General features: G+C 54.8%; 1 protein-coding gene across 1 annotated transcript in view; it reads left to right on the forward strand.

Moving 5' to 3' along the window:
• The first annotated feature begins 809 nt into the window (after positions 1-809).
• The window catches only part of ANKFN1 (ankyrin repeat and fibronectin type III domain containing 1), a 51,684-nt gene continuing 39,982 nt past the window's right edge, over positions 810-12,511 (forward strand). Inside the window, exons 1-4 of the mRNA XM_029079606.2 lie at positions 810-940; positions 1,564-1,765; positions 4,754-4,964; positions 11,564-11,758. Coding sequence (XP_028935439.1) covers positions 1,580-1,765; positions 4,754-4,964; positions 11,564-11,758 — 592 coding nt within the window. The 5' untranslated portion in view covers positions 810-940; positions 1,564-1,579. The remainder of the gene's footprint in view (positions 941-1,563; positions 1,766-4,753; positions 4,965-11,563; positions 11,759-12,511) is intronic.

Raw genomic sequence — 12,511 nt, forward strand, 5'->3', positions numbered from 1 at the left:
CCAGACCCGTCCCACTCAACCCGGCGGCCCAAGCCCGGAAGCCCGGGCCCAAGACTCCCGTCGACCCGAGACCGTTAGCTCGACGCGGGCAGGGACGTGCCCAGTAAAATGCCCCTGATGATCATGATTAGCAGCTCGGCCCAGGGGATAGTTCACGGCCTGGGAGGAGGCAGGAGGACCTGGGTTCTGACCCCGGCTCGGTCACTTGTCACCTGTATGACCTCGGGCAAATCACTTCACTTCTCTGGGCCTCGGTTACCTCTTCTGTAAAATGCGGACGAAGACTGCGAGCCCCGTGTAGGACAGGGACGGTTTCTGACCCGATTATCGTGTGTCTATCCCAGCACTTAGTAACAGTGCCTGGCACACCGGAAGGGCTTAACAGATTCCACAGTTATTATTATGATGATGATCGCCCGTTCTGTGGGCAGCTGGGCGATCTGGTTGGCTGTGAGGCAAACGGACCCGGGAGAAGCTCTGATAAAGGCGAGTCGAGGGAGCCCAGACCCCATCAGCCCGACCCTCCATAGCCCACCCCTGACCACCCTGCAATCTGCAGAACTTGCCTCTAGACTGTAAGATCCTTCTGGGGAGGGAACACGTTTAACACATCTTGTACTCTCCCAAGTGCTTCGTCCAGCGCTCAGCACGCAGTAAGGGCTCAATGAATACCATTGATTAATTGAGTCAGAGACAGCATGCCTCATTCTGCACCCGGCCCGCCTCGGCCCCCCCCCAGAAGGCATGTGATGAGCTCTCCACCCGCCCGGGCTGAGCATATGGGGGGTCTCCGCCTCCCCCACAGAATAGGCAGGACGTTCACCTGCTTCGCCCGGAGGCTGAACAAGAAGAGCAAGCCGAGCGGAGGCGGCCTGCCGGATGAAGACGCCGGATTTGAACCCACCACCTGCGCCTGCTCCACCTCATATCCCCTCAACTGGTGAGTCCCCTTTTGCGGCCCCCGCCTCTGATCCAACGTGGGGCCGACAGCGCGGCGATGCCCGTCGTGTGGCGGTGGGAAAGTGGGCATGTTCCCCAGTCAGCCTCCCAGGCTGACACTCATACCCTCACATCCGTTTCGGGGGGGTGACGGGGTAGGACGTGGATCCCTGCTTTTTGTGCTTCTTCAGATCTTGCCCCGCGGATGGCCAGGGGAGTCGGTCGATCGGTGGTATTTACTGAGCACTGCCGGTGTGCGGAGCACTGGTCTGGTATGACGCGCGCCCTGGGCTAACGGATAGAACGGGGCAGTGATGCTTTTCCCCGCAGGCTCCCTCCCTCCCAGCCATCGGCCCCTCGGGGGGTTTCTTGGGGGCTCCTGAGGGATGGTCTGTCGGGGTTCTGGGCTCCCCCCGGGATGGGAGGGCTGGTCCCGGGGCCAGGAGCACAGAGGAGATTCACCCAGGCCTGGGCGGGGCCGGCTTCCCAGCCCATCTGCCCCCGGTGTAGTTTGGAGGGTGGATTTCCTCTGGGGCCTTTCGTGGCCCTCCCTGCATCTGGGCATGGGATGGGCAGCGTGGGATGGCGGGACAAAGCATGACTTCACGTGGTCACCCCCACCAGGAACCACCCCGAGACCATGAGCCATCAGACCCAGGGACTGCTGCCATCCCAGGCGCGGAGAAACCACACCCCGTCTTCACCCAACGCCGCCAAGAGACTCTATCGGAACCTCTCCGAGAAGCTCAAGGGAAGCCACGCCTCCTTCGACGAGACCTACTTCCGGGCCAGGACGGAGCGGCTCAGTCTCAGAAAGACCTCCGTGGTGGGTACCGCTCTCCTGGGGCCGTGACCGTGGAGGGCGGCGGGGGCGCCGGGCCATCTCAGTAGAGGGGTGGGCGTCGTGTTCATCGGTGAGCTGACACTCAGGACAGGATCGGTTCCTTCAAGCGGCGTCTCAAGTCAGAGCATCGCAAATCGGAAACCCTCTTCCCAGAGGAGCGACGCGGTCGATGCGGACGTAGGGATGGATGCCCGGTTCCTTCCCATTTTGCCGAGGATCGTTTACCCCATCAGTGACAGATAAATAAGAGACCTATATGAATAGATGTATCCCGAATCAGAGCATTTCCACCCTGGGGTAGCCAGCTCTTCCTCCTTCGGAAATAAAATGGACACACCACCCTAACGATTGTAGGAATATGGTATTCGTTTAGCGCGCACTCTATGCCACGCACTGTACTAAGTGCTGGGGTAGATATAAGATAATCAGATCGGATAGAGTCCTTGGGCCACGTGGAGTTCACGGTCTAAGGGAGCGGGAGAGCAGGTGTCTTATCCCCTTTTTGCAGATGAAGAAACCAAAGCCAAGAGAAATGAAATGACTTGCCCACTGTCACACAGTACTTATGTGGTCGAGCCAGGATTAGAAGTCAGGTCTTTCCGCTAGGCCTGGCTGCTCCCCCAAGTTGAAACTCCATTCCGCTTCCCTCGGGCAGGAGCAAAATTCGCCTTGAGTTTTCTTCCTTGGCAGAACCCAAAAAATAGGACTCAAAAACTGCTTTGGGTTTTGTAAACAGACTCCCTGGACTAGCCCATTCTCCCTCATTAGAAACAGCTCGACCTTAAAACAAAGTGACGGCACTTCGGGAGATTCCTCTTCCATCTTTCCATTGTCCTCTTCCTCGAACCTGGAATTACCTAGTGTCTGCCCCCTGCTCTGGACTGTAAGCTCCTTGAGGACAGACAGTGATCGTGTCTCCTAATTCTACTGTACTCTCCCAACCCCGTAGCACAAGGCTCTGCACACAGTGGGCACCCAGGACATAACTATCGATTCACCGAGATGGTTAGAGTGAGATTTTCCTTCTACGGTCGAGATGGGGATAGCGTGGGATTTGTCGACTCACTTTGTTTCGAACGGCAGAGTCGCCTCGCTCAGAAAACCTTCACCGCGGCTCATCTGTGACAGAACCTTCGGTGAATTTCCAGTTTGGCGTCGGCCACCGAGTTTCCGGTTTGGCGTCGGCCACCCGGGCCCTATCGTTCCATCCGGCAGACTGTCCCGGGGCGAGAGCGTCTGCGTCCCCGGGCGCTTCCTTCCCGAGATCCTGGCTGTCAAAACGAGCATTCGCATAATCGTTTTGTGTTTCCAAGCCCAGGTTGGGCCAACTGGAGCCGATTACGGGAGAGGGAGGAGGGCCGAGTTTGAAACGAAGCTGCAAATGGGAGCTTCCTGTCGGTTCTTCATCTGGGTCCTACGGCCTGTTATTGCCAAATCTGAGCATGGCCCGGAGCCCGCGGAACGACTCGGCTGGAGTTCCTTGGGGAGCAGTCGATGTTTCCCTCCAATCAGCCGAAAGAATCTGTTGAGCACTGTAATGAGTGCCCATTTTGTGTAAGGCACTGAACTGAGTGACTATTATATGGAGACCGCTGAACCGGGCACCTACTTTGTGCAGAGCTCTGTAGTCGGCTCCTAATAATAACTGTGGTGTTTGTTAAGCGCTAAGCACTGGGGTAGAGACAAAGTAATGGCGTTGGACACAGTCCCTGTCCCGCATAGGGCTCTCCGTCTTAATCCCCATTTTACAGGCGAGGGAACTGAGGCCCAGAGAAGTGAAGTGACTTGCCCAAGGTCACACAGCAGACAAGTGGCAGGTCGGTGATTAGAACCCAGGTCCTTCTGAGTCCCAGGCCTTTGCTCTCTCCACTAGGCCACACTGGTTCCTCCTGCGTGCGGTGTAGCGTACTGGACACCGACTGTGTTCAGAGAGCTGAACTGAGCTCCTGTCGTGTGCAGAGCACTGTGCTAAGTGCCTGGGAGAGCGGAGTAGGGGCAAGCGACACGACCCCCGCTCACAACCGATCACGGAGTCAATCAAGGGTATTTACTGAATGCTTTCTACGTGCAGAGCATTGCACTAACTGGGAGAGTAAAATAGGTGCAGCTGACACAATCTCTGTCCACAACCAATCATTCAATCAATCAAGGCTATTTACTGAACGCTTTCTGTATTCAGAGAGAAGTTTTCATTTTTTCTGGTGTTTTTTTTTTTTTTTTAATGCTATCTGTCACGAGCTTACTACTAGAGAAAGAGCGTGGCTTAGCGGATAAGAGCCCGGGCCTGGGAGTCAGAAGGACCTGGGTTCTAATCCCGGTTCTATCACCCGCCCGTTGTGTGACCTTGGGCAAGTTATTTCACTTCCTTGGGCCTCAGTTTCAGCTCCGAATGGGACAGGGACCGTGTCCCACCCAATTGCTAGTATCCACCCCAGTGCTTAGTACAGTGCCTGGCACACAGTAAGCGCTTAAAAAATACCATAATAATAATAATGAAAGTAATATTTTGAGCCCCATGTGGGGCGGGGACCGTGTCCAACCCAATTAACTCGTATCTTCCCCGGGGTTTTGAACAGGGTTTGGCACCTAGTAAGGGCTTAACATGTACCATCATTATTATTACGTGCCAGATACTGTACTAAGCACTGGGGTAGATACAAGCTCATCGGGCTGTGGGGCTCTCAGTCTTGATCCACATTTTACAGACGAGGTAGCTAAGGCACCAAGAAGTTAACTAACTTGCCCAAGGTCACTGAGCAGGCAAGCGGCGGAGCCGGGATTAGAACCCAGGTCCCTCTGACCCCCAGCTCCGTGCTTTCTCCACTAGGCCTCGCTGCCTCTCCGTGATCCGATTAAAATAGGGCTCTGAAGATGGGGAGAGTGGTGGTCTGTTGGCTGTGAATGGGAAGGAGTTCCAAGCCAGCTCCCTCGAAGTCTCGGTTCACCGGTTTGTCTCTCTTCCCCGTTCAGAACCTCCAGGGCAACGAAGCGATGTTCGAGGCTGTGGAGCGGCAGGATTTGGATGCAGTGCAGGGCCTCCTGGACCACTACACGGTGGAAGAGCTGGACCTGAATACGCCGAACAGCGAGGGCCTGACCCCCCTGGACATTGCTGTCATGACCAACAACGTGCCCATCGCCAAGACGCTGCTGCGGAGCCAGGCCAGGGAGAGTCCTCACTGTGAGCAAAGCGGGATCCGGAAAGGGAGAGGGGAGAGAGAGAAAAAGAGAGAGAGAGAGAGAGAGAGAGGCAGAGTGCTTGCCTGCCCACGAGCATTCACGCGTACCTATTCCCGCGAGTGCTAGTGTTTGCGTACCTGGAATCCAAACTCTCCCACCCGTGCCGCGGTCACCAAAACGGCCACCGCCTCGGTGGGCCGTACCAGCGTTCTATCGGTCTGGAGACGGGGAAAGGTCGTGCCGAGATAACACCGCCAAGGAGGGCCCGGCCGCCCGAAGAGGGAAGGATGACCTGATTTGGGGAGGGGAGCAGTGGAGGATGACTGATGGGAGAGAGGGAGAGAGGGCGGGGAGGGGAAGAGAGAGAAAGAGAGAGGGAGAGTGATGTCTTTTGGATTTGGAGGTGTTGAAGTGTACCGACGGGCGCGTGCGTGACGCGAGAGGCCCCTGCCAGACCCGCAGCCCCGGCGGCAGGGGGCAACCACAGAGACCGCCCCCCGCCGGCCGGCCGGGTTTGCCCTCCCCTGGGTTGGGACAGTCGGTGGCCACAAAGACTGCCATCCACCTTTCTTCCAAAAGGGCGGGAGCGGGGTAGGGGAATCTCCTACGCACAGGCCGCCGCTCTCCCAATCCGAAACGCCCCTCCCCAAGAAGGCCGGGAGTGAGAATCCCAAACGAGGTCGGCGTCTGGAAGAAAACAATCTCCCTCTCTGGCTCTCTCCGTCTGCCCCGCTCCGCGGCAGACGTCCACCCTCAGACGAGAGCGTCTCGGGGAGAGGGAGGCCGCTGGGGCTGACGAGGGTCTGTAGAGAGACGGGTTTACAAGGGAGAAATAAAACCAAAAGGGCATTTTGCTGCTCTGAGATTTATTCAGCAATAATGTCGGGCCCGGCGAGGCAGCGAGGGAGGGAAGCCGTGGGTCTGAATTCTCTAAGTGCAGACTGAGTGGCATTCTGTGAGCAGAAACAAGGGTGCCATTCATCTGGGCCGGCCCCTGCCTCCCCGCCTCCCCGCAGCGGCCTGGAAGAAGCATTGGTTGTGTTTCACCTGGACGCCGTAAAGAGTTGTGCACTTCTCATGAAAAGAGCGAGAGCCCGCCCGCCCGCTCTCCCTCCCCACCGGTGGACACTGAAACCGCCTGGGCCACCCGAGTCCTAGAAACGCCAATTAAACCAGAGCTGACGCTCGGGGGAGACGGGCCCCCGGCGCGTAATAATAACAATGATAATAATAATTGCGGTGTGTGTGTGTTAAGCACTTACTGTGTGCCAGACGCCGTACTAAGTGCTGGGGGGGATACGAGCAAATAGTATCACAGTCCCTGTCCCACACGGGGCTCGGAGTCTCAATCCCCATTTTACAGATGAAACAACTGAGGCAGAGATTAGGAAAGCGGCGTGCACGAGGTTGCACAGCGGACAAGTAGTGGAGCCGGGAATAGAACCCATAATAATGATAATAATAACGTTGGTATCTGTTAAGCGCTTACTATGCGCAGAGCTCTGTTCTAAGCGCTGGGGGAGACACAGGGGAATCAGGTCGTCCCACGTGGGGCTCACAGTCTTAATCCCCATTTTACAGATGAGGTAACTGAGGCACAGAGAAGCGAAGTGACTTGCCCACAGTCACCCAGCTGCCAAGTGGCCGAGCCGGGATTCGAACTCATGACCTCTGACTCCAAAGCCCATGCTCTTTCCACTGAGCCACGCTGTTGATCTTCTGACTCCCAGACCCATGCTCTATCCACCATAAGCGCTTAACAAATGCCATCATCATTATGATTATTATTACTATTAACTACCCCCGATCCTCCCCCAACCCTCCCCGGGCCCAGTAGCACCATCCCTTCCGCAAAGACATCAGAGCGCCGCGGGAGAATCCGCGAATGCCAACCGACAGTTTACCTCCAAGAGGATGGGGCACTGAGGGGACGGAGCCCGAGCCCTGATGGGCAGGGATTGTCTCTGTTGCCCAACTGTACATTCCAAGCGCTTAGCACAGTGCTCTGGGCACAGTAAGTGCTCAATAAATACGACGATGAATGAATGCTCACCCCTTCAATCCATCAGGACCCCTTAGGCAATACTTCCAGAGCAAATGGAAAACTACAGGAGTTTGGAGACGCGATTCCTACCCTCAGGCACCGTACTGAGCACTTGAGAAAAGGCAGTAGAGGGGGTGGACACAACCCCTGCCCTCAGGGAACTGACAGTCTGTTACGTCTGCAGTCTGACGGTATAATCCCTTTTTTTTTTTCTTCGAACGGTATTTATAAAGCGCTTACTTCGCGTCAGGGGCTGCACCGAGGGCTGGAATAGACGTGAGCTAATCAGGTCGGACACGGTTCATGTCCCACGTGGGGCTCGAGGTCTTGATTCGCATTTTACACTTGAGGTAACAGACACAGAGAAATTAAATGCTCAGCCAAGGCCACTCCACAGACATGGCGGAGCCAGGATTAGAACCCACGTCCTTCTGACTCCCAGGCCCACGCTCTATCCGGTAGGCCCCGCCGAAGTTTGCGGGCCTATGCCGCCATCTGCTTTAATAAGAATGACATTTGTTAAGCGCTTACTATGTGCCAGGCACTGTACTAAGTGCGGGGGTGGATGCAAGCAAATTGGATGGGACAGGTCGCCGCCCCACGTGGGGCTCACAGTCTCCATCCCCATTTTACAGATGAGGTAACAGAGGCACAGAGAAGTTAAGCGACTTGCCCAAGGTCACACAGCAGAGACGTGGTGGGGTCCACGACCAATCCAAAGTGCCCTGGACGCCGGTCATAACCCACGGTTGGTTGAGAGCTACCGACCTCCCGCCTGACCAAGGGAGGGACGACTGGCGAAGGAGGTCCAGCCTCCAGAGCAGGCAGATCTCCTTCCTCGCGCAGTGGGGACAAGAGGAGGGAGAAAGGAGCAGCACTGGGAGGCCGGGGGCGGGCAGGGGTCCCAGGAGCACGGGATCCACCCCCCAAGGGCAGGGCAGAAGAGACAGCCAGGGGGTGAGGATGATAATAATAATAATAATAATGTTGGTATTTGTTAAGCGCCTACTATGTGTCGAGCACTGTTCTAAGCGCTGGGGGAGATACAGGGTCATGAGGCCGTCCCGCGGATGGGAAGCGTCTAATTATGGCGTGTTACTCCTCGGGCTTCAACCTCATTGTCCACGGAGAGGGAGTCAGACCACTGACACCCACGTAAACAACTGGGCCACCAAAGCACAGCCGTCGTCTAGAGCTATTTAGAATTCATGCTGTTAACAGTAATTAATACTCATAACGATAACGGTAACACTCATGAAGAGCTTCCTAGGAGCCAAGCACGGTGCTAAGTGGCGCGGCTGACGCCATCGGTCGGAACAGAGTCCCTGTCCCACAGGGCACATTCCGCCAACATCATCTTCGTCCCGCCCTCCTCCTGACTCCCCTGCGCCGAGAGAAAACGTGCGTCTGCCAGGCGAAAGGCGTTTTGCCTTTCGCTCTCCGAGACTTTCCGGGCTTTTCCCAAGTGACATCCGGGGCCCGATCCCGACTGATCGAGAACAAGGCAACCGGAGCTGGTGAGCCGCCCCCTCCCCAACTCCCCCCTCCCCGGAACCGGGCCCGGGTCCTCAAGAAATCCATTCATTCATCGCCGCTTCTTTATCTCCACTCACACGGTAACCGTGCGTCCTCTAAAGCCGACGTCTCCCCGGCAGTTAATTAGCCGGTCGCGTATCTTACATCCAGTGCCGGCAAGCTGACCCGGGGTGGCAGGAATTCTGGCGATAATTAAGCACCACAATAGCGCTAATTCTAGTCTAGGAACAGGAGAGAGTGAGAAAGTCCGCACACGCGCACACACATACGCACACACACTCTCCTTTCTCTCTCTCTCACAGACCCTCCATTGTGTGGCTGCAGGCGACACAAGGACGGTACCCCTGAAGCGAGAGCCCAGCAGGAATGAGGCGGAGACCCCCAGATGAGAATTCCCAATCCTACTGGAGAAGGAAAGACACCCAGGGGCGCAGAGGTGTGAGAGGGGACAGGAGAAGGCGGAAAGGAGAGAGCGGAAGAGTCAGTGGAAGCAAAGGCGGTCACAACTTCCCTACAATTTCAAGGGCCACGAGGCCTAGCGGAGAAAGCACAGGTCGGGGAGTCAGGAGAGCCGGCTCGGAGTCCCGGCTGCACCGGCGGACTGCTGCGAGTGACCCTGGCCAAGTCATTGAATCACAACTGTATAATGGGGATGAGATAGATTATAGACCCTTGCGGGACAGAGACTTTGTCCGATCACGCAGTGCTTCGCACGCAGGAGATGCTCCATCGATGCCATACCGTTAAAGCTGGTACGAATGACTGCTCGGTTCCCTACCATCTGCGTTAAAGCTCGTGGGTCTTTTTCCCCCTCCAATTTCTCCCGGGATGAGTCTCTTCTCCCCGGAGTCAAGGGCGGTTTTTAAGGAGGAGGCAAAGCTGACTTTGGGGACTTCGAATAGACCATCGGAAGTCAAGGGGAAAACGCCAATTTAATTCTAGTTCCATTGGAAAGACTTCACGGCCTCCCTCTAGACCGTAAGCTAGTCTCTCTAGACGGTAAGCTCGTTGTGGGCAGGGAACGTGTCTACCGACTCTGTTATATTGCGCTTTCCCAAGCTCTAGGGACAGTGGGACATCGAGCCCTCAGTCCATTTCACACCCATTTCAAGGGGATAGAGTGTTTCCCCGTCCATCTGCCCTAGAACCCGCGACTGAGGAGGAGCACGAGATAGCATTTTCCGTAGGAAAATGCAGGCGACCTTCGAACCCGTAACAGTGACCCGAATGGACGCGGGTGTGACAAACCGGGGTGGCCAAATGGAAAGAGCCTGAGCCTGGAGACCTGGGTTCTAATTCTGACCCCACCGCTTACCCGCTGGGCGACGTAGGACAACTCACTCAGCTTCTCTGGGCCTCAGTCTCCTCTTCTGTAAAATGGGGACTCAATCTCCTCCTTGCCCTCCTACTTAGACCGTCAGCCCCTGCGTGGTTCGGGGACCGTGTCCGACCTGGCCGTCTCCGTATAACCCAGCGCTCAGCGTGACTACTTGGCCCAGAGTAAGAATTTAACAAAATTCCGCGATGATTATTATTAGGGTGAAAAGTTTCTGGGACTTTGGAGAGTGAGACCCCGAGAGACTGAAACCGTGCCAACGAAAAACAAACTTGGAATAAAGCCCTAGCCCAGCCGGGGGAATAGAATAACCCAGGTCCCGGGGGTGGGGCAGATAGGTGTGGGCGAGGTTACTTTCAGAGTCTCCATATCAGAACTTTTATCGATGGTCCCGTCACCGAGCTGTCAGGTGCAAACACGCAATGCGTAATAATAAGCCCACGCGGAAAATGGTCGATAACAATGACGATTCCTCCTCACCCCACGCCAATTCCTACATAATCTGGGGAGGAAGGGGAGAATGAAGGGGGCAGTTACTGGGTCGATTAATCAACTTGAAAACCCTGACACCTAGTCTGACGCCCAGCCCGAGTCTAAAAATATGCGAATGGATACGAATTTGTTTTAAACTGTCAATGGCTATATTTAGTCCATTCCCAGCAAGGCTATAATGAGACTGTGTTTGAGGGCGTCAGTCCTAGCAGACGATGCCATTAATTTGAAGTTAGTTAAATTAACAACATTTAGGACTGACTTGTCGATCTCACCGAGCCAGGAAATTGCACCTTGAGGCAACTAATATTGCCAATTTTTCCACTGGCGTGCGCGTGTGTATGTGTGCGTGCAGGCGAGCGAGCGTGCGTGTGTGAGGGCGAGGGAGAGAGTGGGTCTGTGTGCACGCGGCTGGGGTTTTTTTCCTTCTCTGCAGAACCACACATTTGTCCACCTTTATTGCTTTTCTATGTCCACAGCACTTATATTATCATTTATTCTGCCTCCGTTAGCCTCCCCAGGAGACTTAGCGCAGTGGGGCTGCCCAGTGAAAGAGTTTTTTAGCCTGGTATTTATTTGTTTATTTTTCTGTCATGGCTCATGAGTGAGGCTTTTAAAAAAAAGTTTGACAGTGTTTCGAGGGCATGATTGACTGCTGCAGCAACATTCGTTAACTGTGACAAATCTTCGGGAAAACACAGTTCGGAGTGTTCTAAACAGCAGTTAAAAAAAAATAAAAAGACTCAGCTAATTTTTCATTGACCTCATCTGTAAATAAATCCAGTCTGATGGTGAGCAGGGGCAATCATAAATTAGTATTCATTTCCTGTAATTAATGCAAACATGCCTATGAACACAGGGAATATGAATATATAACCACCTCATTTCCATTTCAAAATACACCTAGCCAATTTCCACTTGGGTCGTCTTCATCATTTTTCCTCCCCGCCGCCGCCGAAATAATGGGATGGCCCTTTTTTCAGCCGACGGGGTGGTCGTTTTAGAACCGGAGGGTCCGAGTGGCCGCTCGGGGAAGGCGCAGACTGCCCCCGAGACCAAGTTTCCGTAGGAATGACTCGCTTTCGTCGCTATCCGAACGAGCCTTTCCTTAATCTCCCTCCAAATACTTCGCGTCCTCACCCCTGCCTTCCCCCTCCTTGCCCAAGTGGTCACCGCGTCCTTCTTCCCACAGTTGTGAGCCTGGAGAGCAGGTCGCTGCTCCTCAACACGCTGGTGCAAGAAACCCAGCAGAGAGTGGCCGAGCTGGCCTCGCAGGTGGAGCACAAGGGCTCGGGCCCGGACGGGGCTGGGAAGGAGAAGCAGCTGAAAGCCTGGGAGTGGAGATACCGACTGTACAAGCGCATGAAAGCGGGCTATGAGCACGCCAGTAAGTGTCATAGTAATAATAATTACGGTATCCGTTAAATGCTTACTGTTTGCCGGGCACTGTACTAAGTGCTGGGGTGGATTCATTCATTCATTCAATAGTATTTATTGAGCGCTTACTATGTGCAGAGCACTGTACTAAGCGTTTGGAATGTACAGATCGATAACAGATAGAGACAGTCCCTGCCCTGTGACGGGCTCACAGTCTAATCGGGGCAGACCGACAAAAACAATAGCAATAAAGAGAATCAAGGGGGATGGATGAACATCTCATTAAAACAACAGCGCAAATCGGGTTCATTCAATAGTATTTCAATAGTATTTATTGAGCGCTTACTATGTGCAGAGCACTGTACTAAGCGCTTGGGATGAACAAGTCGGCAACAGATAGAGACAGTCCCTGCCGTTTGACGGGCTTACAGTCTAATCGGGGTTGGACCAAGTCCCTGTCCCATGCGAGGCTCCCTATTTTACAGATGAGATAACTGAGGCCCAGTGAAGTAAAGTGACCCGTCCCGGTTCACACAGCAGATAAGTGGCGGAGCCGGGATTAGAACCCATGTCCTACTGACTCCCAGGCCCGTGCTCTATCCGCTACGCCATGCTGCTTCTCCACGCTGTATCGCACCGGCACTGGAGTCTGCCTCTACACAAAGCCTTTAGGTCCAAAGCTACCGGGGAGAAATATCTGTGAGGGGGACGGATCGTGTGCCCGGGGGGTTGCCTGAGGAGGCTTCTAAGAGGCCTCCGTTCC

Source organism: Ornithorhynchus anatinus, chromosome 15 (assembly GCF_004115215.2).
Source record: "Ornithorhynchus anatinus isolate Pmale09 chromosome 15, mOrnAna1.pri.v4, whole genome shotgun sequence".
NCBI lineage: Eukaryota > Metazoa > Chordata > Mammalia > Monotremata > Ornithorhynchidae > Ornithorhynchus > Ornithorhynchus anatinus.